The sequence below is a fragment of the Alligator mississippiensis genome, chromosome 4 (genome assembly GCF_030867095.1).
Source record: "Alligator mississippiensis isolate rAllMis1 chromosome 4, rAllMis1, whole genome shotgun sequence".
NCBI classification, from domain to species: domain Eukaryota; kingdom Metazoa; phylum Chordata; order Crocodylia; family Alligatoridae; genus Alligator; species Alligator mississippiensis.
The window spans coordinates 226,949,317-226,973,738 of record NC_081827.1 but is presented as its reverse complement, the minus strand read 5'-3'; the positions used below and the strand labels follow the sequence as shown (position 1 = coordinate 226,973,738).

General features: G+C 42.2%; 1 protein-coding gene across 1 annotated transcript in view; it reads right to left on the bottom strand.

The window, feature by feature from the left end:
• NEB (nebulin) overlaps window positions 1-24,422 on the bottom strand; it is a 210,907-nt gene that overhangs the window by 171,350 nt on the left and 15,135 nt on the right. The window contains exons 9-25 of the mRNA XM_059726275.1: window positions 23,378-23,479; window positions 23,084-23,191; window positions 20,908-21,024; window positions 20,579-20,680; window positions 20,389-20,496; window positions 20,192-20,296; window positions 19,624-19,722; window positions 15,235-15,339; window positions 14,615-14,722; window positions 14,417-14,530; window positions 13,425-13,622; window positions 10,068-10,175; window positions 3,418-3,516; window positions 1,791-1,895; window positions 1,597-1,704; window positions 679-990; window positions 377-583 (exon numbers count right to left, since the gene is read on the bottom strand). Of these exons, the coding sequence (XP_059582258.1) occupies window positions 377-583; window positions 679-990; window positions 1,597-1,704; window positions 1,791-1,895; window positions 3,418-3,516; window positions 10,068-10,175; window positions 13,425-13,622; window positions 14,417-14,530; window positions 14,615-14,722; window positions 15,235-15,339; window positions 19,624-19,722; window positions 20,192-20,296; window positions 20,389-20,496; window positions 20,579-20,680; window positions 20,908-21,024; window positions 23,084-23,191; window positions 23,378-23,479 (2,205 nt within the window). The remainder of the gene's footprint in view (window positions 1-376; window positions 584-678; window positions 991-1,596; window positions 1,705-1,790; window positions 1,896-3,417; window positions 3,517-10,067; window positions 10,176-13,424; window positions 13,623-14,416; window positions 14,531-14,614; window positions 14,723-15,234; window positions 15,340-19,623; window positions 19,723-20,191; window positions 20,297-20,388; window positions 20,497-20,578; window positions 20,681-20,907; window positions 21,025-23,083; window positions 23,192-23,377; window positions 23,480-24,422) is intronic.

The window sequence follows — 24,422 nt, the reverse complement described above, 5'->3', positions numbered from 1 at the left end:
TTCTGGATCATGGGTAAAAGTATTAGTATGTACCTAAGGATTTAAAAAAATTGTGAAAGTCCATAAATAAAATGTTTATCAATTACAGCTAGGAGCCAAAGGGTCAGAGTCAGTTCGTATTATCTATAACTGAGCTATATTGTTTTAAATTAGCTAAAGTTTGGCACAAACTAAAAGAAAGCAATAGCACAAAATGAAGCAAAATAATAATGAAAGAAAGCTGGATGAATAAAAAAGCAAAACAGAGAAAAACGAATGAAGCTTGCAGATGACTGCTGTAGGTGTTAATTTCACTTAAATAATATTTAAATAGAGTGCCTGTTTTTTTCCATAGACGTCTCCTTATTTTGTTCTGATTTCTCCTCAACCTACTTACATCATTGAGCTGACGTGTGTTCTGTTTAGCTTGGACCATAACTGGGTCATCCACCACACTGGTAAACTTGATAGAGTCTGGATGCTGGCGGTATTTCTTCTCATTCAAAGCTTCTCCTGCTTTTTTAGCCTTTTCTACCTCCAGTGAGCCAATGGGGATCCAGCCAATGCCTTTCATCCAGCTGTTATAGTCTGCCTTGTAGGCATTCTGCAAAAAGAAACAAGCCAAAAGATTTGGTTATTGTTTTTTGGTTTTTTGGTTGCTTGTGTGACACCTTTTATTCAAATCAGCTTGTTACTTACATTACTCTGAATCGCCATCATGTTTTTGGTCAATTCTACGTTCATCGCATCAGGTAAGTAAGTATAATTGTGTATTGGTTGCTTGTAGTTAGTATTGCTGGCAATTTCCTGAGCCTTCTTGGCACCTATGACATTGAACATGTCTAATGGTGTGTTGTACTTTGTTTTAGTTTTTTCATAATCTTTCTTGTATTCCCGCATAGACTGTAACTTGGCAATGTTCATATAATGAACCAATTTGGGATCATCCTGGAGACTTTGGAAGCCAATAAGTTTGCCCTTGGCAAGTTCATAGCCTTTTTTATAGTGAACCTGTCGGGGAACAATCAGAGACAAAAAATCTAACAAAAATCTAGTTTAGTGAACATTATACAGAGCAATGTTGAAGCAAAAGTGATCTTATAAAATGCTTTCTTACAAATGGTAAGCACTGGAAAAATTATAACTATTTGACTAGAAACAACCATAATAAAATGTAACACAAATTTTTGCGTTTTCATTGCTTTACAAATATTAGCAAATTAATCTTCAGAACTCTTCTTTAAGGTATTATTAACATATTATTATCTCAATCTTACAGACAGAGTAGGGGAAGTTAAGAAAAGTCTTCTGAACTCGCTTAACTTCTTTTTACTGCTTTGAGACCAGACCCCAAATTAGCACTGGGAGAAGATTAAACTTAAAAACTCCCTTGATCATAGTCAGTTTTTTCTAGAAAAAGACATAAAACTGACTCCACAACAATTAAAGGAGTCAATCAAATAACCCAGTAAAGCATTCGTAAAAGTCTGGTTCCAGAAAGAAAAGAACAGAATAAAAAAGAAAATAATATGCTTCTGACATAACCAATAGAATTGTAACTAATATTTAAATAAATCATCTGGATAGGTAAATATTAGCTGCTTCACATTTACTTACATCACTGGCAGCCTGCCTAGCAGCCTTGGCAGCCCGGATGGATATAGCATCACTTCTCAGGTCATAACCTTTGGATTTTAATTCCTCCATGTCCATTTTGTAGTAATTCTGGAAGAAAAGATTATTTTAAAATGTCTTTACGAATCCTTAAAGTTGTAAGCATAAGTCCACTTCTTACTCCAAGGTAAACTTACATCACTAATGTTGTAGGCATTAACTTTAGCCTGAATAAACTGAGGTATATCTGGAGGTAAGTGATACTTGTGAATAACTTCTTCACCTTTGGCTTTATACTTTATCTGCAATAGAAAATAATAAATAAGTTTGGCAGTCTAATGTTTATATAAATTATAAATACTTAAAAGGTACTGAGCTCCGTAGCTTAAATTAAATTGGGTAGGTAGGATAGATATCTGGCTGGGGTACTATGATCCCAGCATTCATTCCTGCCCAGGGCAGGGGGTCAGGCTTGATGATCTGTTCAGGTCCCTTCAGACCCTAGAAACTATGAAACTATGAACTAAGTGTTCAATGTAATTTCACACAGAAACATTTCAGGTGAAATCCAAGGCCTTCTGAAATGAATGGCTAAACTCCCAACTATATCTACATTGTAAGGATTTGACTAAGGCTAGGGACAGAAATTACACACAAACCAGTTTAAGTGATCAGAAATTGGTTTAAACATATAACAGAACAGAAGTTCAGTGCACATAAACCAGTTTCAAAACGGCTGAAACTGATTTAAGATAAACCTGGTTGAATGTAGTATCAGACTTAAATGACCTGAGTCAAACCAGTTTATGAAACTTCTGTCTCAGACCCCTTCCTAGTTCAAGTTAAAGCACAGTCCCCCAGCATCCCAGCATTTTGCAGCCCTGGACTGGGCTGTGCTGTCTACTCCAGCAGAGAAGGGTTTGGGGGGGAGGGGGGGAGAAAGGCAAACGCTGACTGGGGCCTGGGGCCAGAGAGGGGGCATTAAACTCCCTTCCCCTGGTTAAACCCCCCCTCCCCTGAGTACAGAGCTGCCCTGCCCTGCTAAACTTACTGCTGGCTTTGACTGTGGACTACAAATCCCAGAGGCAAAAGGAAGCAGCAAGAGGAAGTGATCAACTTCCCAGCAGAGTCCTGATGCTGTGATTCTAGACTGTATATCCTAGACCTTAGGGGGCAACTGGAAGAGGAAGCGAACACACTTCCCATGCTGGCTGTGTGCCAGAGAGCTGTGCTCTAGTGCCCCCCTGGTTTCTGGCTGAGCCACTGCAGGCATCTAGCTGCATTTCCTGAATCAAAAGTAATATTCTGTCCAGTTGTTTCTCAGTTTAATCTCTGCAGTTTAAGTTAACCTGCAAAGACTGAATCAATTCAGCCTCAGGCTTTTTGACTGCTTGTACTTAGCCTAAGAGTGTGCACAGAGAGAGAGACAGAGAGACAGAGACCTGTTAACAGCCACTTTAGAAACTGAAAATGCCTGATTCCCTGACTGAAATAATCTATCAGGAACTCTGGGGGAGTACATCTGCGTTTAATTTCATGGGCATTTTTTAAGAAAAGCTGGACTGAATAAAAGGTGTTTTAGTGCATGAACAGATAAGTTAAAATTTAGCCCTGGTATAGGCACATGATTTATAGGTGAAGGATGCTAAACCTGCCTGCCCCTGGCTGACTGTGCCTCCTGAATAACGCAATTGATTTGATTCATTTGAGCATCTAGACAGAACAGCCCTCACCAATTAAAGTAGGAGCAGAATTAGTCCACAGTCCTACTATGAAGAGTGATGTTCGTTAAGCCATAAGTAAATAAGAAATTTCAACACTTACATCACTCCTTTGGGCCTGGTTGATTTTAGCCTGAACCATAACAGGTTCATCTTCAATTTGTGTAAACTTAATAGTGTCTGGATGCCGACGATATTTTTTCTGTTCAGAAAGACAAAAAAGCAACATAACATTTCCTTAATACCTAAAAGTACTTTTTGTTCTATTTCCACCATATTTATTTGTTAAAATACTTGTGACCACTCCTGAGGTAAGCCTACACATGATAAGCACTGCTTGGCTTTGACTATACTTATAGCTCCAAGAACACGAGAGTCCAGGAGACTGATACAGCTGCAAAGTACATAAACCCCTTGTTTATCTTATACATGTCTTATTTTTCCTTTCTCAATTCTTGTTCCTTTTGTTTTAGCAATGGGAGATACTTCATTTCTTTTATTTTAGCTTGTGAAACTGTTGAATGTGTGAGTGCACAAGCATGAAGTTAAGAAGTGAAGTCCACACAGAGGAGCCACTGAAAAAGAACATTGCTCAGACCTATGTGTATAGCTTACAGATTGTTTAATGGAAGGGTATTTCTAAAAGTGAAGAGTACTGTTTTTTAACCAATAAACTTGAGCAAGAGTCAAATATCTGCTTCTTGGAAAGTTTTCCAAGATGTACATTACAAGATCCAGTTTGGAAGAAAGAGAAATAATTTAAGGTACAGATGTAAGAACACTGAGGGCTGGGTGACTGTGGACTATCTTCCACTTACCACTGGGTAAGATAATTGTAATGGGGCCCAGCCCCATCATTGCAGGAAGAAGTGCACCCAAGCTGTCTCCAGCATGGGACAGCTTCTCTCCCCCTTCCTTAGATGCAGCTGTGACATGGACCCACGGACCAGCCAGAAGCCTGAACAGTGTCGGGTGAAATGTCTCTAGTTGTGGGCAATTGGAAGCCCAGCGGCCCGGACAGGGCAAAAGGGCCCACTGCCACAAGCAAGGGGAGGGATGGGACAGAAGCTGGCAGGGAGGTTTTTCCCTCATCTGGCAACAGTTCTGCAGCCTGTCTGTACCCAGACCTGGGCTGCTGGGGTGCACCAGATCCACCACTTGGACAACAAGCGGTGGAAACAGCATACAGCAAGTACAGATAAGTGTAACCTTTTGTGTTAAAGTTTTATTGATTTAAGTTTGATATTCAGGGATCCTGGGCAGGGAGCCCAGGGCCCTGAGGGAAGGCCTGGGGTCCAGTAGCATGCCTCAGGTCAGCTGCTTGGGAAGGCCAGGATCCAGATCAGTGGATCTCTGGCCAACACTGCAGCTAGAGTAAAGAAGGTTGAAGGACCAGCAGTACAGCTGACCCAGCACACCTAGCAGTGACCCTTGGGGACCATGGGCACCTCAGCAGTCCACAATTGGTGTCATGACTCGGATTTAAACAGAGGCTGCTGCAGACAAGAGGCAGCTAGGTCATATCCTGGCCTCAGCCACAGAGCAGGTCTTATAGCTCCTGGTGCAGCAGCAGGCGGCAGCCGCTGAACAGATCAAGTAGCAAGAGGCCCACATGGCCGGCCTAGTGCAGCTGCAGGTAGCGGCCACTGAGCAGCTGAGTCATGGAGAAGAGGAGCAGGTGAGCCATGGTGCAAACAGAGAACACTCTGGGAACACAGGGCAGGTACCTCAAAAGCCAGCCTAGCACCCTCAGGGATGCCCCAGATGCCCCAGAGCTTTTCCTAGAGACATTAGAGTGAATGGCTATGCAGGACCAATGGCCCCAGGCCACTTGGGCACCTTGGTTGAGATTGCTGCTTATGGGAGAGGTCCAGAAGGCCTATGGGGGGGATACCACTGGCTGATGCCACCTATTACAGTAAAGTGAAGGACGCTATCCTCCACTGGTTGGAGGTGGTCAAGGATCTGCATTATGAGAGGTTTCATGGCAAGAAGGCCTCTGGGGCAGGGGGCTCCCAGCAGTTAGTGAATTTGCTCTGGGATGAGGCACAGTGGTGGTTGCTGCTGCAGGATAGAGACTCAAGAGAAATAACAGAAATTATAATTTTAGAGCAGTTTATTTGGGACCTGGAAGAGGGTGTCAAGGCATTGGTCCAGCAACACTAACCCCCGTCAGTACAGGAGACCCTGAAGCTGGCAGAGGATTTTTTGGCGGCGGGGTGCAACCTTGCCCTAGAATGAGAGGCAACGAACCTGGAACCTAAGAAAGCAAGGACCCTCCTCCTTGAAGCAAGACTGGGCTGCTGCCACCCTAGACCAGTGCAGGTGGCCCTTGCTTCCAGTGTGGGTGGTTCAAACACTATGCCTGTACTTGTCCTCAAGGAGCTACAGGAGGAGACTGGGGGACTGTCCAGGGAGAGGAGCCAGCCAAGAGACTAAAGTCCACCCCCGTGGAAGAAATGGAGTATGGGTTCGGTGATGGGCTGTCTCCCAGGAAGACAGGCTACGCAACAAAAGGCTCCCACATTACAGTTGAGACCTGGCTGAAAGGTCAGTGGGTGACTGCCTGAGTCCACACTGGCTCCACATGGACCATAGTCTGGCAGGAGATGGTGCAAGATGAAGAGCACTGCCAAGCAGACCACATGGAACTGATCTGCCTCCACGGCAAGCCCCAGACCTACAAAAGGGCCTGGGTGCATTAATGGTGGAAGGACACACCCCACCAAATGCTAGCATGCCTGGTCAGGCACTTGGCACTCCTGGTGTTGTTAGGCTAGGATTGGTCCTGCCTGCAGGAACTGTTGGGCACACTTGCTCAGCAAAAGGCAGCCTGGTGTAACGCCGAGGCAGAGGGGTTTTTAGGTGAGCCCCAGTCCAGCATGAGTTCTGGAAGACCATCCCACGCAGGGGAGACTGTAGACTGGCAACAAGAGCTGGAGACAGGACAGTTCACAGTCAAACAATTCCATGAAGATGGATTTAGGCAGGTGTATGAAGAAAGTATCATTTGGGTGGAAGAGGAGGTGGTGCAACCCAACCTGGTACAGATAGTGCCCTGATTTGAGGTAAAAGGAGAGGTAGTGTATCGAGTAGACTGCATGTGGGGGCCAGGGAATGACATCTCCCAACTCCAAAGAGGTACTGGAGGACCATGTTAAGGGTCACTCATGAGCTCCCCACCAGGAGTCACTTGAGGGAGGATAAAACCTGGGAATGCTTCTTAGCCAGGCTTTTTTTGGCCAGGGATCAGGCAGGAGATGGGGCGTTTTGCCAGTCCTGCCCAGAATGTCAACTAGCATACCCCAGACATCCCCTGATGGCCCCTCTGGTTACCATGCCACTCATGGAAGAACTCTTTGAGCAGGTGGCTGTAGACAACATAGGGTCTTTACCCTGATGTAATGTGGGGTTTCAATATATTTTGGTCCTGGTGGATTATGCCACCTAATACCCAGAAGTAGTACCCATGAGAATGGTGACCTCAGGAAAAGTTGCAGAGGAGCTACTCAAGACCTTTACCAGCATGGGTCTCCCAAAGGAAATACTGACAGATCAAGGCAACAGTTTTATAGCCCAGATGTTCAAAGACTGTGCTATGTTAACAATCCGGCTACTTTCAACAACCATTTACCACCCTCAAACAGACAGGCTGCTGAAAGGTTCACCTGAACCCTTAAAAGTATGCTTAAGAAAGCTGCTGGACAAGATTCGCAGAGATGGCATAAGCTACTGAGGCCTTTGATATTCACCTAGCAAGAAGCCCCATAGAGTGCCACCAGGTTTTCACCCTTTGAGCTATTGTATGGCTACTATCCCTGAGGAATCCTAGATCTAATCAAAGGAAGCTGGGAACAACAGGAAGAGTCAGCACATGAAGCCCAGTAGCACACATGCTGGAGATGAGGGAAAGGCTACAGAGGACAAGACTTTGGCATGGGGAAATCTAGAAATGGCCCAAGGTAAGCAGGCAGCTGAGTACAATCAACAGGAGCGTGAAAGCAGCTCAATGCAGGTGATTAGGTACTCACGCTGTTTCCCGACAATATCTCCAAGTTAATGGCCCAGTGGCAAGGGCCATATGAGCTGATATGGCAGATGGGCCCAGCGGACTATGAAGTGTGGAATAAAACCCAGCAGGTATACCATATCAAACTCTTGAAGAGGGAGGTGGATAGGGAGGCCCTGTTTGTTGCTGCCAGCCTGGAGTCAGACAAGTTTGGTCCAGGGGTGCCTGAACGAGGCTCAGAAGGGCCTGTCCGGATGGGTGCAGGGCTGACACAGATGCAGCAGCAGCAAGAAGCCCAGCTGGTGCAACAAGTTAGGGAGATATTTTCAAACAGCCCAGAGAAAACATGATGGGTAGAACATCAAGTTGAAATCCCACTGAGAAAGATTGTACAGGAGGAGTAGCAGTGGATCCCCCAGAAGCTCCAAGGGGCTCTGCATAGGGAAATGGCTCAGATGCTAGCAGATGGGGTGGTGAGTAAATCTAGAAGTTCCTGGTGAAACCCACCATCATGGTCCCAAAAAAGGATGTAACCATGTGGCTTTGCATTGATTTTAAGAAAGTTAACAGCTTAGCATGCTTTGATGCTTACTGCATACCTTGAGTGGAGGACCTACTGGAGCAATAGTGAGGGGCACATTTTATCCAAGCATGGCCAAGGAGTACTAGCAAATACCCCTAGAATCAAGTGTCCAGGAGAAGACTGTCTTTGCCACCTCATGGTGGCTTTATGAGTTTGTCTGGATGCGGTTTGGCCTGCATGGAGCAGCAACAGCGTTCCAGCACCTAGTGGATAATGTACTGACACCTCATTGGGGACATGCCTCTGCATATATTGATGATGTGGTTGTTCTCAGAAACCTGGGAAGAACACCTACAGCATCTGATGGCAGTACTAGAAGAAGCCAGGAGTGTGGTACTGTCTCAGCTGGGGGATGAAGGGGAACACCCAGTGGCATATATTAGTAGAAAACTACAGCCCCAGGAACAGGGGTACACCACCATACAGAAGGAGTGTTTGGCCATGAAATAGGCTATTGACAGCTTCCACTATTATTTGACAGGGCAGAAGTTTACAGTAATAACAGACCATGCACCATTTTAGTGGCTGAAAAAGGCCAAGATAGGTAACCCTCAGTTGTTACAAGGGAGTTTAGGGCTACAAGGTTGTGATTTTTCTATAAAATACTGCCTGAGATGATGGAACCACAATGCAGACTTCTTGCGGAAGAGTGAGGAGGAGGATCCACCAGCCTCGCAAGTACCTGAGCCACGAGCTAGTGGGGAGGTATGTAACAGGGCCCAGCCTCATCACTGTAGGAAGAAGTGCACCCGAGCCATCTCTGGCACAGAACAGCTTCCCCTGACTGCTCTCAGACGCAGCCACACCATGGCTGCAGGGACCAGCTGGACACCCACACGGCAGGTGCAGTGGCAATTACCAGCCCCGCTGGGGAGATGTCCCCAGCTGTGGGCAATTGGGAGCCTGGAAGCCTAGACAGGGCAGAAGAGCCTGTTTCTGCAGGTGCAGGGAGCTAAAAGCAGCCAGCAGTGGTTGTACAAGGGAGGCGGTTGTACAAGGCAGAAGCTAGCAGGGTGGTTTTTCTGCATGTGGCAACAGCCCTGCAGCCTGCCCATGCCCAAACCTGGGGTGCACCGGACACACCATGTGAACAGTGAACAGTGGAGACTGTACACAGTGAACACAGTTAAGTGCAACCTTTTGTATTAAAGTTTTATTGATCTAAGTTTGGTATTCGAAGACCCTAAGCAGGGAGCCCAGGGCCCTGAGGGAAGGCCTGGGGTCCAATAGCGTGCCTCAGGTCAGCTGTCTGAGAAGGCTAGGGTCCAGATCAGTGGACCCCCCCTGCAGCTAAAATAAAAAGGGTCAGAGGACCACTGTCACATCTGACCCAACACACCTAGCAGCACCCCTCAGGGACCCCTCTGCAGTCCACAATCATGTATACAAGAAGCTGTCACAGAGCTGTTTTCATCTCTCATTAAATCATTCATATACCTAAACCCTTAGCCACTATTGTATGTCCATGTCATTGAACTATAAGCATGAGTGAAATTCAAGGGGTAAGTTTTACTTGCCCTTGAGACAGTGATCTCACAGATTAGGTAACTGGGTGTTAATGTTAAATTGTTAACCCTCATGTTAGTCCCAAATGATAAACAATTTCACTTAATCAAGTCCAATTGGCTTTGTAAGCAAATGAACCTTGAATCCTTTTAGGGTCTTACTAAGATTTGATCATCAGTTATTCTCATTTGCTGTAACTGATTTGATTCCAATCCAATACTATTAATTTAATTTTGATTCGTATCGTTTAAGTTTAATGATGTGGACCCAAATCCTCCAACGTCTTTAAGCACCAAAATCAATTATTTCAATGAAGCCTAAAAGCCTTTTCAAGACATGGACTATGTTTCCTTAATTAATTTGATCTTTGCTTATTTGTGGCTTTAATAACATTTATAAAATCAATATTACACAGCATTTCTTCCAAAAAGAATAAGTGTGAATCTAAGTAAATAAGATGGCTAATTGCCTACCCTTTAAATTAACACTGTATATTCACTGCATACAGAACTTCATCCTAAGAGGAATTCCCATTAGAAGCATTGATTGGCATTCAGCATTTCACATGCAGAAGAGCAGCATGCTATACTGTATGAAGAGTACTATCTTGCTTTAATATTTTTCTAGTGGCTCATAACTGGTATATCAATTTTACCTCATTGAGAATGTCTGAAGCTCTCTTAGCCTTCTCCGTTTCCAGTGACCCTAATGACACCCAGCCACAACCTTTCATCCAGCTATTATAGTCAGATTTATATTCATTCTAAAAGAGAGAGAAAAATGAAGAGTTAAATGGAAGGAGAAAGATTCCATTTGTCTGAGTTACCCATTTGCAAGTGAACTTAAAAATGTTAATTTCCATATGAACAAAACTGACATTTTGTAAATGTCATAGAGACAAGAGGAAAATATCCAGTTGTAAAAAGGAAAGACCTATCAACCGCTACATCTCCATCAAAGGGTGCTTCCCTTGTGTTATCTATCTTCCCTCAAATACACTCACTGTGTACACTCTCCAGTTAACAGAAACACATGTTATGTGATACATTCAAGAGATTTCAGAATATTCATATTTTAAAATATGGGCATACTGTTTTAGGTTTAGACTTTGCAAGTTTTTAAAAAAATGTTAGTAAATTATCTGAATAGCAATGTATCTCCAATAGTTCATTCATATCATGAATTATAATTTCTCACAAATTCCTTCAACCAGAGCAGTTACAATATGGAACTGTAGTCTCCACTGATTTTGTCAACGAAGCTTCTAAATTACCTAAACAAATGTGATCTGACTTATGGAGCTCAAATGTTTCCTCGGGTGGTTCTGTGAAACATATAAATCCTTGAGCCAAATATTTAGTTGATATAGCATATGTTATCCAGTAGGTAGATCAGGAGGCTTTTAAATTACTTGGACCTGGAAATGTTTAGCTTATAGAGGTTACACATTCTGTCAAGTAATCAGGAAGGTTGCAATATTCCTTGAACAACACCAATCTACAGATTTTTCAAAGTTTCTTGAAAAATGGCAATTTGCATTATGGAACTTGAAAGTTCCATAGAACAAATAAAAAGTATTGAAAAATCTACTGAGGCCTTTTTATGTTCTCAGGATTGAAATTTCTGTAGGAAATAAGTTACATTATTTACAAGTGGTGTTAAAATACACTGAAGTGTTGGTTCTTAATAAAAACTAATTAAAAAAATAATCACTGTTTCTAGACCAAGACATTTTGTTACTTTAACAATGAAACTGGGGTTCTAATATGAAAAAAAAATCTTTTTCATAGTCTCTTATACTATGTCCAGTTATCTTAACACTTGAACAAAAGTATCCGCTAGCTAGAAGTGCTGTCATGAATTTGGAGCTATATATACTATTTTATGGATATTGGGCATATCTACACATGCAATTAATATACCAGAATTTTCTACACAGAAAATTCAGGCTCATTAAAACACTTTTCAGTGCACGTCTACATGTGCTCTCCCATTGGGAGCAAACTGAGCCCAACAGGAGCCTCCCAGTCCAGGCTCCCTGGCTGTTCGTGTCCTGCTCAGCCCCCCCTTCAGAAGCCAGGGGGAACTCCAGGCTCCCCTGGGTGCCAGTCCTGGGCTGGTAGGGGGCATGGGGGCTTAGCCCTGAGCTCCAGAGGGTGAGGGAGAGCTGTCCTGGCTCAGAGGACATCTCCATCCCATCCAGGGGGAGACTGGGCTGGCCCCAAGCTGGGAGGAGGGGGGTAGAAGTCCTGGCTGCCCAGCAGGTGCCTCCCAGCCATGTAGATATCAGGTCCACAAAAGTATATTTGTATTTTAAAACCCTCTGACCCCTCACACAGGTCAAGATGCTCCTAGAGAAACCTGCCCTGCAAGCCCAGGAGAGTCTAACCAAAGCATCACAATAAATGACTCCAGCATTGTACTTTAAATGTTTGAAAAAATGCATATCAAGATGCCTTCTCTGCCTGAGATGTGTTTCCTGACAATGTCACCAGCAAATCATCTGTGTACATTCATAAAGAAAATAACTTGATTTAGACACAATGAGTGCATCTTCACGAGACACTTTACTGCACCTTGGACTAATCTAATGCACAGTAAAGTGTAACCATCTACACATGCACAGCTATTACTACGCAGTATCTTAGTCTAATGTGCAATATTCAGTTACAGGTACTAGAAAAAGAGCACATTAACTAATGTGCCGTACTGCACATGTACCCTAGGCAGCAGGAGGCCACAAGGGGTGGGAACAGCTGTCCCAGCTGGGTGGGACACTGCCTGCCAGCCACATGGAGATCGGGATCCATCCTCCATGGATGGGAGGGCCGTCCTGGCTGCCCAACAGCTGCCTCCCAGACATCTGGAGATCAGGACTGGGATAGCTTTTCCAGCCACAGCTCTCTTGATGTCCATGTGGCTGGGAGGCAGCTGCCTAGCAGCCGGGACAGCTCTCTCAGTCATGTGGAGATCTTGTAAGTTTCTTTTTTTTGTGATTTTTCTCATTGACGAGTTCCCTGCTAAGCCAAGCTGGTCTTCCTGCACATTAGGACAGTTGCTGGTCTTCCTGCACATTGGAACAGTTCATTCCTGTATGCTAAATAAGGCTTCTTTAAAGTACAACCAGCTCTCCTGGACTCCTTTCCCCCTCAGACTGGCCTCCCAGGGCATCCTCCCCATCAGTTACTGAGTCAAAGTCTGCTTTTCTGAAGTCCAGGGTCCTTACTCTGCTGCTCTCCTTCCTTCCTTTCCTCAGGATCCTGAACTTAATCATCTCATAGTCACTGCTGCTCTCCTGCATCCCCCACCAATTATTCCCTGTTTGTGAGCAACAGGTCAAGAAGAGCCATAGCCCCTAGCTGGCCTTTCCAACACTTGCACCAGGAAGTTGTCTCCAACATACTCCAAAAACTTCCTGTATTGCCTGTACACTGCTGTATTGCCTTCCTAGCAGATGTCAGGGTGATTGATGTCCCCCATGAGAACCAGGGCCTATGATAGGGAAACTTCCGTTAGCTGTTTGAAGACAGCTTCATCCACCTCATCCTCCTGGCCTCATGGTCTATAGCAGACACACACCATGACATCACCCCATTGCTCTCCCCTCTGAACCTAATCCAAAAACTTTCAACAGGCCCATACCCAGTGTCATACTGTACATCTGAACAATAATACAGCTCTTTCACATAAAGACCAACTCCTCCTCCTCTTCTCCCTGGTTGTCCTTCCTGAACAGTTTATACCCATCTGTGACAATGCTCCAGTCATGCAAGCTAGCTCAACAAATCTCTGTTACTCCAATCGCATCATAGTCTCATGATGACCTTGCGGGGACTTACAATTCTTCCTGCTTGTTTTGGTTGATTGCTTGGTGAATCACCACTGCACATAATTTTTAAGTGTATATTTAGGATAATCCTTTTGACATATTTGCAGCCTAAAACTTCTCTGCACTAGCTACACTGACAAAACCAGGCAGTACTGCCATGCATGCAAAAGCATAACTACTTACATCACTCTGCAGAGCATAGGACTTCTTTGCAAGCTCCATATTAATGCTGTCAGGAGGATAAGAGTAGTCATGGAGGTAATGCCTGTAATCCACATTGCTGGCAATAGCCTGAGCTTTCTTAGCCTGAGTAACTGGAATCATGTCCAGTGGTGCTGTATATTTGGTCTTTGACAATTCATAGCCCATTTTGTATTCACGCTGTAAAAAGGAATTCAATAAATACATTTTGCTACTGGATTAACACACAAAACATTTCAGAAAAACAGATGTTCTCTTCAGTACAATATTTTTCCTGTCAACATATTTTACATATTTCAAGTATCTACTAATTCCCCAACATGGCATTAGTCGTATTTTAAAAAGACATACTTTTAAGGTATAGACCATTACTTTTTTAAAAGTTCCTCAGAAAAGAAACTGCCATTCATCCAGTATTATTAATCCATGTTTTGAAACTAGTTTATGGGCTATCTGCAAATATAATGTGTCCTACCACAATGTATTAGCAATGTGTCAGTAGGATTTAAGCCTCCAGTGTACAACACTGATTCAGTGAAAGAAGTAACTTCATCCACTGGCAGCAGTACTGATCTGAAATTTTTTATGTGCACTACCTACTAAACCAGCACCTAACACGTACCTTATTAATATGTTACATAAACTAGCTAATAGCTTGATAATGTATAAAGTAACTAGGTTAAAGATAGGGTGCTCCACTTAGAAGACCCTCAGAGGGAATATATAGTTGGAAGGGAGTAGGGAGAATCAATGCTAGGATGCAAGGGACCATAACAAACCATATGCCAAACAAAGGCTCTGCACAAATACATAGTGTACCAGGAGGGCTGGAGACAGCCCACTCTCTTACTACTTAGACATTTTCTGGTTAGAATCTAAGATGGTCAGGGCATATCATTGTCTCAATCATGTCTATAAAGGACTAAGCACAAACTTAAAAATCAATAAATAAGAGATTGTCATAAAGGACTTACATCACTCTGCTGTTTGGCCACTTTCACAGAATGTAACATCTTGGGATCATCATGAATGCTCAAAGCTCCAACCATTTTTCCTTTATTCTTTTCATAGTCTTTCTTATATGCCACCTGCATAGCAAGAGCATACATGTAAAACTATGCCCCACGATCTAACCTAAATTTAGAATGATTATTTTCCTATTCCATACTTACATCACTTGCAATTTTACTGTGAGCTTTAGCAGCAAGAAGTGGAATTGCATCAACTTTAATTTCAAATTGCTTAGATTTAGCCTTTTCCCAGTCATACGTATAGCAGTTCTGGTGAAAGAAAAATTAATGACATATGACGTCAAATACTGATGTATAAATTAAAAGATAAAAAACTCATTCTCCCCATCTTATGGTACAAGTTAACACACCAACTATTTAGATAATTAACTTTAATGCAATTTATAATTTAAAACTTTTCAATTGCTATTCCTACTTATACAAGAATCACTGAACCTAGTCCAGTCACACAAAGAGTCTTTGAAGTGGTTGCAAAGATCCAACTTAGACCCCCTCCAAGTCCAACTTAGGCTCCTTATACGCCTGAACAACATAAAAAAGACTTCATGTAAATAAGAATCTCAGTATTTTTACAAGGAACCCTGTATATTACTAATATATATTATAATATTTTCTACCAGTGCATCCAGCTATATATCCATACATGTGCCTGGAGCTTGTTCATATACATTTGTTCTTGTCATCAATAATCCAGAAGCAAACAAAAGTTTTGTTATGAATGTGTCCTGACATCTACAGAAAAGTGTAAAATGAATACTTACATCACTCAGGTTATATGCATTGACTCTGGACTGGAGGAAAAAAGGAGCATCTGGCGATATAGAACAACTGAATTTCTCTCCTTCATGTTTAGCTTTATAATTCAACTGAAAAACATAATCAGAAATATTTTTGTAGGAAATGTACAGCTCATGGAACAGTAGTTAAAAAGTGAGAATAAAAGTGAACAAGATATACTTTTTTCAGTTTTACAAATATTCTGTTTTTCCTGTCTCTTGCTTATTTGAATTTGAGGCATGCCTTAACTCTATGAGAAGCTGTATGTATCAGGTAGTCTAAACCAGTATAGTGTCCTTGACTTCAGTGAAGCTATTCCAATTTGCACCAGTCAGGAATCTAGCTCACTTTCCTTAATGTTTATAGTAATGTGAGTTAGATAAGCCATTTTTTAATTTTAAAGTTAAGAATCCTTTTTAGCTCTGAAACTACCACAACTGTCAGAAATTCAGCCCAATTCTACTGAATACAGTTTATTTTTATTAGGAAAAAAATATGTAGTTTTGCTTTTCAAAAATAGAAACAAAAGGCTAGAAAATGCAGCATGTTAATGAACTAGCCTTTACTTTTGTAGAAGTGAATTCTACTCTTATATAAGTCACAAGTGAAAATGAGATAGATGATCTCATCCTGACTCCTATCTCTACCCTGAACACAGCTCAGTTATTAGTATTTGCTCATCTGAGATCTAGGACTAGAATAGCACAAGTGTTACATTTCAGGATCAAGATGTATTGGCAGAGTTCTATGTTATAAGGCTGAAGAGTGCTTGACCTTTATGTGTCTGGATTTAAACAGCTATTTGCTCTTAAAAATTCTAAATTAGCTGAATTATCTTAAAGTATACTTACTGGAACAGGCTTAATATATCATCTTATTATGAGTTAAAATATATATTTTCTCATTATTTTCATATCTGATACTTCCAGAAATATTTGCACACATAAACAAAACAGAATTAAAGGCTTTTTACACTGACTTCAAAGGGCTTTGCAGCATAAATGCATCATTTGCAATCATGGCAAATGAACAAATACATGAGGCTATTCCTACCACATTTTCCACAGGGATAATCCCTTTTCCTGTACACAGAATAATTTCATGAAGTTATTACAATAAAACCCAACAGAAATACCTTTAGCATTTATAACACATAAAAATGTACCTTTTCTATATGACCATTGAGCAAGTTCTGAGTACCAAATAATGGAAGTATGATAAAGAGTAATATGTCCTCTAAAGCAGAGGAGTAAGTGTCTGATATAGTGTTCATTCATAGAGAACCTAAGATAAAGGTTCAGGATTGATAGCCCAATTTCTTTCAGTGGCACAAGAAATAGCTGGCTGTCCTTTTTCAGACATCCATTCAAAGGCATTGTATTTAGCCGTAGGTCTGACACACTTCCTTGAATGATAACGTTCTTGAAGGTCCATTTAATAAACTGTTCCAGGGAGGCTTTTTTATGGAGTGCCTCCTTATAGTATCACATAATTTTGGTGTTAGTAACAGATGTAGTATGAGGGGATGCCGTGTTTCGCTATTCTAGAGTAAGAGATAGCAGTGTTCTGAGCACCCTCAATAATACTGAAGTCAGTAGGAACTGTGGCTACTTATTATTTTTCAGGAAGTTTGCAGAACTTGTTCTGTGGAGCTAGGAGAGCAAAAATCTTTCATTGCCATAGACTGAACAGGGACTTAAATGACATCAGTGTTGTTCGGAGGAATGCAGAATGTTTTCTCAGGTGGTATCTAGTTGCTGTCATTTTTGATACACAGGCTGCAGGTGTCTGTGTGCTCTGGGAGGCCAATGCTAGCAAGTCCTCTTCCAGATTCCGAAGGTGATGCAGAAAACACAACTCGGATATGTGTTTGGTGGCAAAAGCTCAGAAAGGTTTATTGTTGTCAGACAGCACACCAGTTGGCCTGATTAACAATCACTTCAACTTAGTGAAGCTTTTCCCCAACAGGAAGAGACACTGTACATCATCCATGCATCCCTAAGTCTCTATGAGAGACAGATCTCCCAACCCCTCTATTTATACTTCCATGCCCCTGGTTTTGTGCCAACTCTTATGTCTCTCTCTCTTTTGAGATGTTCATCTCTACTTGTTTAATTTGCCAACTTTTTGGACACCTGCACTTATTATCTGTCTCATTAGTAAGTTCTAAATTTTTACATTTGTCCTTGAGTTTTTTAGCTGCTGATCTTGTACTACCTTCAGTGTCTTTTTGCTCATTAGTGTGGATTTTTTTTCTTCCTTACTGGGTCATCCAGCAGTCAGGAGGCTCCTTTCTCGCATACCACTTTTCAACACTGTAACTTAACTATAGCTTAGCATGACTATGATCTAGCACACTTAGAACTCCAACAATCAGCAGTAGCCCTAAAATGGTTCTTACCTTATGAATATTTTTTTCTCATTATATAGACCTAGTGGTATTTCTAACTATTACTGGAGTTGATTCCTTCATTAGAGCCCATACTGAGTATCAAAGAAATTATTGTGGCTACCTGACATTTTCTTTTTTAGTGTGGTGCTCAGTTGCCTTCCTTTTCTTTCCAGCTCTCCCATTTTAAACCTTCTAACAATATTTACCACTAAAAAAACATTTGAGGCTAGTCAAGTCTCTTGGTTGAAAAATTAGAAATAGCTCATTGTGTAAAAAATAATGTTATGTCCCTCACAGTTATAAGACAAGCATGAGGAAGAAGAGAACATCTAGTAGAAAGAGATCAAACAGAAAAAAATTTATTGCAGATGAAACAATTTTGGAAGAGATTTGAAATTTGCACATGGACTTGATTTTACAAGTCCAATCAATCTCAATTTTCTACTGATGTAATCTCATTGGGCTGCACCGGTTGTATCACCCTGTCGCAGGGCACCTCGGTGCCCCTGCTCCTGGAGAGGAGAAACTGCCAGGGAGAGAGTGTGCGAGCCCTGGCCTGATATAACGAGCCCAGCTGAGGGTTGCCAGGGTAACAAGCACAGCTGTGGGTTGCCGGAGCAACTAAGGGGAGCCAGCTGCCTGTAGGAGGCAGGGCCGGGCCCTTATAAAGCCCAGGGCTGAGAGGTAGGAGCTCCTGCGGCCAGGATAGGGGAAGAAGCTAGATTGCAAGTATAGCTCATGATAACCCTGGAGGCTCGAGCCATGATACTAAGTTATAGACATGTGGTTTGTAGTTATGTTATAGCCTAGAGGCTTGTACTTTGAGTTTAGGTTTGGCTCTGTTTATTACACCGGAGGTTTGGGTGAGGCTGTAGGGGTTGGAGGAGGCCTCATAGGGACCCCAGAGGGGTGGGGCCCCAGTGCCAGTGAGGGCGCAGTCTAGCACCAAGAGGGTGCATTATCCTCATAAGTACCCCAGTGGTATGGGGACCCCAGCGCCAGTGAAGGTGCAACTGGTGGCGAGGAGCGCTACCAGTGGGTTGTGGGTGGGGAACTGAGACCCCGGGTTGTGTGCAGGGTGCATAGAACCCAGCCCCAGAGAAGGGCACTTTGAGGAGCCTGAGAAGGGCGATATTGGGGAAGCCCAGGATGGGCGCAGTAAGCCCTAGAGAGGGGGCAACATTTTTAGGAGGCCCAGTATGGGTGCGGTGAGCCTTGGGAGAATGGCTACTGCCTAGGCTAACCCCAGAGCAGGGGAGAGTGCTGTGGTTGCCCCCAGTGAAAGGGGGTAGCAGCATGGTGTGCCCTGAGAGAAGAGGAGAGCAGCACGGTGGGCCAGAAAGGCCGGAGGCTCACTATAGAGTCCCAGAGCGGACAAGGGTCCTGGAGCAGGACAATACTTCTAGAGAAGGCCCAGAGGGGGCCCTGAGACCCCAGAGTGGGGGATATCTAAGAGAAGGCCTAAAGTCAGCCTCGAGAGCCCCAAGAGAGGGGCAGTATATTGGAGAGAGCCCGGAGTGGGCACAGAGAGGAGGAGCCCGGAGGCGGTGCTTCCATAGAGTGTACGGAGCAGGCCCGAGGGAGCGGGCGAGTTGATTGGTGACCAGACAACGTCCAGAAACATCTGCGAGGCTTGGGGCATGGTATCAGGGGAGGTTGGAGCCACGCATAGCCCATAAGGCTAGGGTGTCTGGGGAGCACCCATCATATCGGGAGACCCCCAGGGGGTCCGGAAGAAGCATGGGGACAGAGGTCCCGAGTAGCTGTGCCCAGGGAAGACAAGGCAGCCTCCCTATTACGCTTTCCAACAAGACATGGCGGGCAAGAATTAGAGGGTGCCCTTGGGCCGACCTTGACACAGAGCGAGGGACCTCGAGGAGATCACGGCCCTCCTGAAGGACTCTGCCGTGACACACCCGGATATTAAACAAGGCAAAACAAAAATATAAAATCATGGTGTTTTGCTTGTCAGATGACTTACATCACTCAGCTGTTTGGTATTGATCTGTGCTTGCTTCATTACTGGAGAGTCAGACACCTGAGTAAACTTGATTTTATCCGGATGTTTTTTGTAGGTATACTAGAGGACAAATAAAAATGTGTTACTAATGCATACATGTACATGAAGTTTGCTATTAAATACATTACTACAACACTATATCATTTGGAGTACAGTTAATAATGTGAAAGTTAAAGATACATGCATCCAGTGGTTCCTCTGATAATGTTTTTCAATGAATAAATCAGCAGACTGAGAGTAAATTGATTTTCAATATGTTTACTAAAAAAAATGCCACATACATAAAACAAAGAAGGCTGCTTCTCAACTGTATCGGGGGGGAAAAAAATGACTAGAATGAGCATATCCTGACCACTAGATGTCACAAAAAGCTCCTAAAATACATTTACATCTGGTCTTCAAAAACAGGCTCATAAAAGGGTCTGATGCAAAGCCCATGGAAGTTGATGGGAATCTTTCCATTGACTTCCATGGGCTTTGGACAAGGACCTTATATAAATAAGCATTTGAACTACTGCTGTGTACTTACATCTTTACACTGGTCTAATTTCTTTGTAGCTTCATACTCTTGAGTTATGGTTTGAGGGAAGTAGCATTTTGTTTTTTCTTCCTCATAATCAGCTTTGTAATTTTTCTAGGAGATAAAGACAATATTAAATAAATAAGTATAATGGTTTTGCCCTGAAATGAGTGTATAGAAAATAACTCAAATGCCATTACACTTACATCACTCTTCATAGCTTCAATTTTCATGCAGTGTGCAAGATGTGGGTCTTCATAGCTGCCTATGTAGTGTCCTAAGACATTCTTCTTATACAAGTCTTTATATCTAGCCTGAAAAATAATCCCACATTTATAAAAATACAGAGTTGAGAAAGCTAATTAAAAATACAGGAACAACTGCAAACATACATACATCACTAAAGTTGTGCAAAGCACTATCAACTTGAAACTTCGGAGTTTCACAGTAATTCATATTTGTTCCTTTTGATTTCTCATAGTCCTCCTTGTATAGTTTCTGCAAAAGAAAATAAAGTTAAGTAATGAGGAAGATTCATAGATTCATATTCATGAGAAGCTATTATTGGTCTAGATTGTGATCTCTCACAGTAAATAACAATTCATATGATAAATTGCAAATATTAAGTGGTTCAATAAAGAGACTTTACTGTAAACAACTGATGATTTTGGTTTTTTTTTTTAAACATTGCTTAAATTATTTAATCCAAATTTTGTGGTACTTACCTCATTTAGAAGATTTCCTGCAACTTTTAGCTGTCTGAGTAATGGATTCTCTGTAGCAGGAAGTACATTATAATCTGCTTTATCTTTTTTCTTTTCATAGTCTTCTCTGTATTTCACCTGTAGAAATGAAAAAATTATATTTAAAAACAAATTTTACACAAAATTGTATATTTTGATACTCTTCTGTGTTGGCATTCACCTTTTCTGGGGGGCTGCTCTTAGAAGCCTAGAGTGTATATAATGTAATACCAAAGCTATCTCTGAATTATTTTGCTGAGGTAGCAGAAACAGTATAGCCATGCTAGATAGTTTTGTTGAGAAACTATACTATCCCACCTGGAGCACTAACTAGCCCAAGCAGGGTGCTCTGCTAACCTAGCTCTGCCACAGTTAGCCCAGGTATCTCCACATGGCACTGGATTAAGCTTTTTGAAGAAAGAGTGAAAGTCCTTGCACAATGGCATCCTATTGGGGTGTAATTAAACTAAATATAACATCTAATACAATGCAAACTCTTTTCATGTACCTGCTTTCATGTACTATGTCTAAAAAAAAAACTTTGCACCTTGTGAACAAACAGTTCTACAAGCTAAATTCCAATTGACCTGGATAATTATAAAAACATATGGAGGTCTCTTCCTGAGGCACACTGCAGCTTTTGTGGGTTTTGGTTTTAGGGCCTTGCTACATGGTAAATTTAGATGGCTTCTGGAGTTTTTAACCCCTGAATCGGCTGCACATTAACACCTTTAAGTGGCGTAAAGTACTTGTTATTTGGCTTAAAGTTAAACCACTCCAGAGCAGAATTATCTTTAATCTGCCTAATTTTGCTCCTGTTCCATTAAGGTATGGCCACTTCCTACAGCTATCCGAAGTCAAAGTCCTCCATCATCCCGGGATACAATGGCTGCTCCCGAGTCAGGGCAAGCAGGGACACTGGGGTGCAGCAGGGCAGAGCACAGAGGGCTGCCAGTGCTTCTGGGGGGCTGCTGACCCTTGGAGGGCTACCAGCCTGCCAGGTGCTGCCTGAGCTCCAAGGGGCCTGATCTGTTTTAGAGCTCAGGCAGCGCCCACCCAGCCAGCAGCCCAGGTGGGGGCAACATGGGGGGTTGGGATCTGAAGGAAAAAAAGGACTGGGCCCCTCAGAGCTCAAGCAGTGGGTTGTCCGAGTGGTTGCAGGAGGCACCGCGGCGGCTAGGCACTCTGAGGCTGTGGTGCTTGCTCTGTTCGGCAGAAGCAGCAAGCCCGTCCTGCCCCTGCTCACCAAGCTTCTAGTGGCAAGTCACAGCTGTGCAGGTGAAGGACAGTCAGAGATGACTTTTTACCTTACCATGTAAATGTTAAGTCAAACAACACTAAGCTGATTAACATTTGTTCAGTTTACAGCATAAGGTGCAAGAAGGCCCTTACATACTAAAAGACCTAAGGTTATCATAGAGTACTGGGGAGGGTTTCACGGCTTGTGCTATGTGCAAGAGGGGCTAGAGTGGATGCTGTTTTACATTTTTGCCTGTAGCGAAAGACTAAATGACTCAGATAGTCCTTCCCAGTACTAATTAAGACAGTGTCCTTAAATCACTGTATCATGACCCAAAGGGGGCCAGGAGAAGAAACAGGGAAGGAGGTAATGTGGCATAATATGCTGATTTCTTTTTTCAGAAAACCCCCCCAGAAAATACCACTGGCTCTTTTCATCATCAAGCACCCCTTCGAGTATTCTCTGTCAACCTCTCAAAATAGATATATAATAATTTATATAACTTCACCATTGTTAGCACTGATACATTTACTTTTCTGGTAATTATAAGGGGCTTACAAGTATTTGAAAATTTGAATAAGGGCGCTGTCAATCTGATAAAGCTGAAAAACATTGATCAGGATATGTCTTAAATTTAGAAATACTGGGCCAGATCCTTATTCATATGAGGCAATGGAGCTACACTGATTCATGCCAACTGAGGATCTGCTTAGACAAAACAGAGAAGAAAGTCTTATACCATAGGATATTGTAGTTGCAAATCTTTATTAATTCTAAGAGTCATTAGGAGCTTTGCAGAAGTATACTAAAATATTCTGCAATGTAAGTCAAATTTTTTTAACAACTTCAGTGGCAACTTGTGTACAAGGACTTCAGACTGGGCCCAAGATAAATATATAGGGGATGTTCTTAACATACCTTACTGGCAGCAAGTCCAGCTCGCTTATTGGCTTCATACTCTGGAGTTTCAGTTTGCATAAAGTAGATTTGGTCTTTCATGTTCTCATAGTCTTCCTGGTATTTTCTCTGTGTAACAGAAAATATATAAAATACATTAACCCTATACATTAGCCATCTATGAGGTAGATTAAGTAGAAAAAGACCAGTTCTATAAATGGAAAAGAAAAAATTCAAGCTTTTCCAAAAATTCAAGTTTGACAAAAGCAGCACTAAAACAGTATATTTGAAAGAATGTGTAAATAATTTGCTTACCATACTTATATTGGTAGCATTCATTTTTGCAACTGCAACATCATAGCAAGGAGTTTGGCTCCACTTGCCTTGGGCCTTTTTATAGTCCTCATGGTACTTAAGCTACAACATAATAACATGAAATAACAAAGGTTAATCTTATGATAATGAACTAAACTAAACTAAACTTAAATAAAATAAAATAAATGACAACCTTTCTAGATATTGCTCTGTATCTCTGCTTCACAGGTCTGTTTTCAAAACTGGTGCTTTAAAAACACAGCTTCAGGTTTGAAAGCACCTTAAATTCACTTTGTTAAGCTATTGCCTAGATGTCTGAAGTACAGGTTACCTTGATTATTTCACTGATTAGTTAATCTCTGGTTCCCTCTTGTTGTCTCCACTGGATCCGTGAAGCTGATATTTGAAATAATTCTTCTATTCCACATTTTCACCAGCATGGAGGTTGTTTGCCATTAGACGCCTCCAGTGGATGCCACTATGACAAATTCCTTTGGTGAAAACTGATTTTGGTTCCAGAATACACAAGCTCCTTTGAAAATTTCTGCCAGAGAGCATATGGCTTTCTCCCTCTGCCCCCCAAAATCTACAATAGCACACTGAACAATATGCACCAAACTTGACAAATTTATAGTTGCTTAAAATTTGTACCAGCTTGTTGGGAATGCAAGACGAGGCTGCTCACTTATTCCTGAATCCCACTCCCCTCTGTCAGTTCTAACAGTTGCTACCAGATTTTCTTTTTACACAATTGGTTATAGTAGGAAAAGCAGTTGTCATACAACAGTAACTTTTTTGCTCCACTCTATCTTCCCATCTCCATGTCTATACACGTCTTGGTTTCTCTTAATGCTGAATTCTCCTGCATATATGTATTACCTGCCTTAGATTTAATAAATTGTTGTACCTTTTTATAAAAAAGTATTATTTTTTCAGATGTACTAATTTCACCAGCTGTATTTCCAGCTCTAATTGTTTCAATGCTCATTCAGTGGATCAAATTATTTCCTGAATAAAAAGATCTCTTTTTAAGTAGCTTATATAA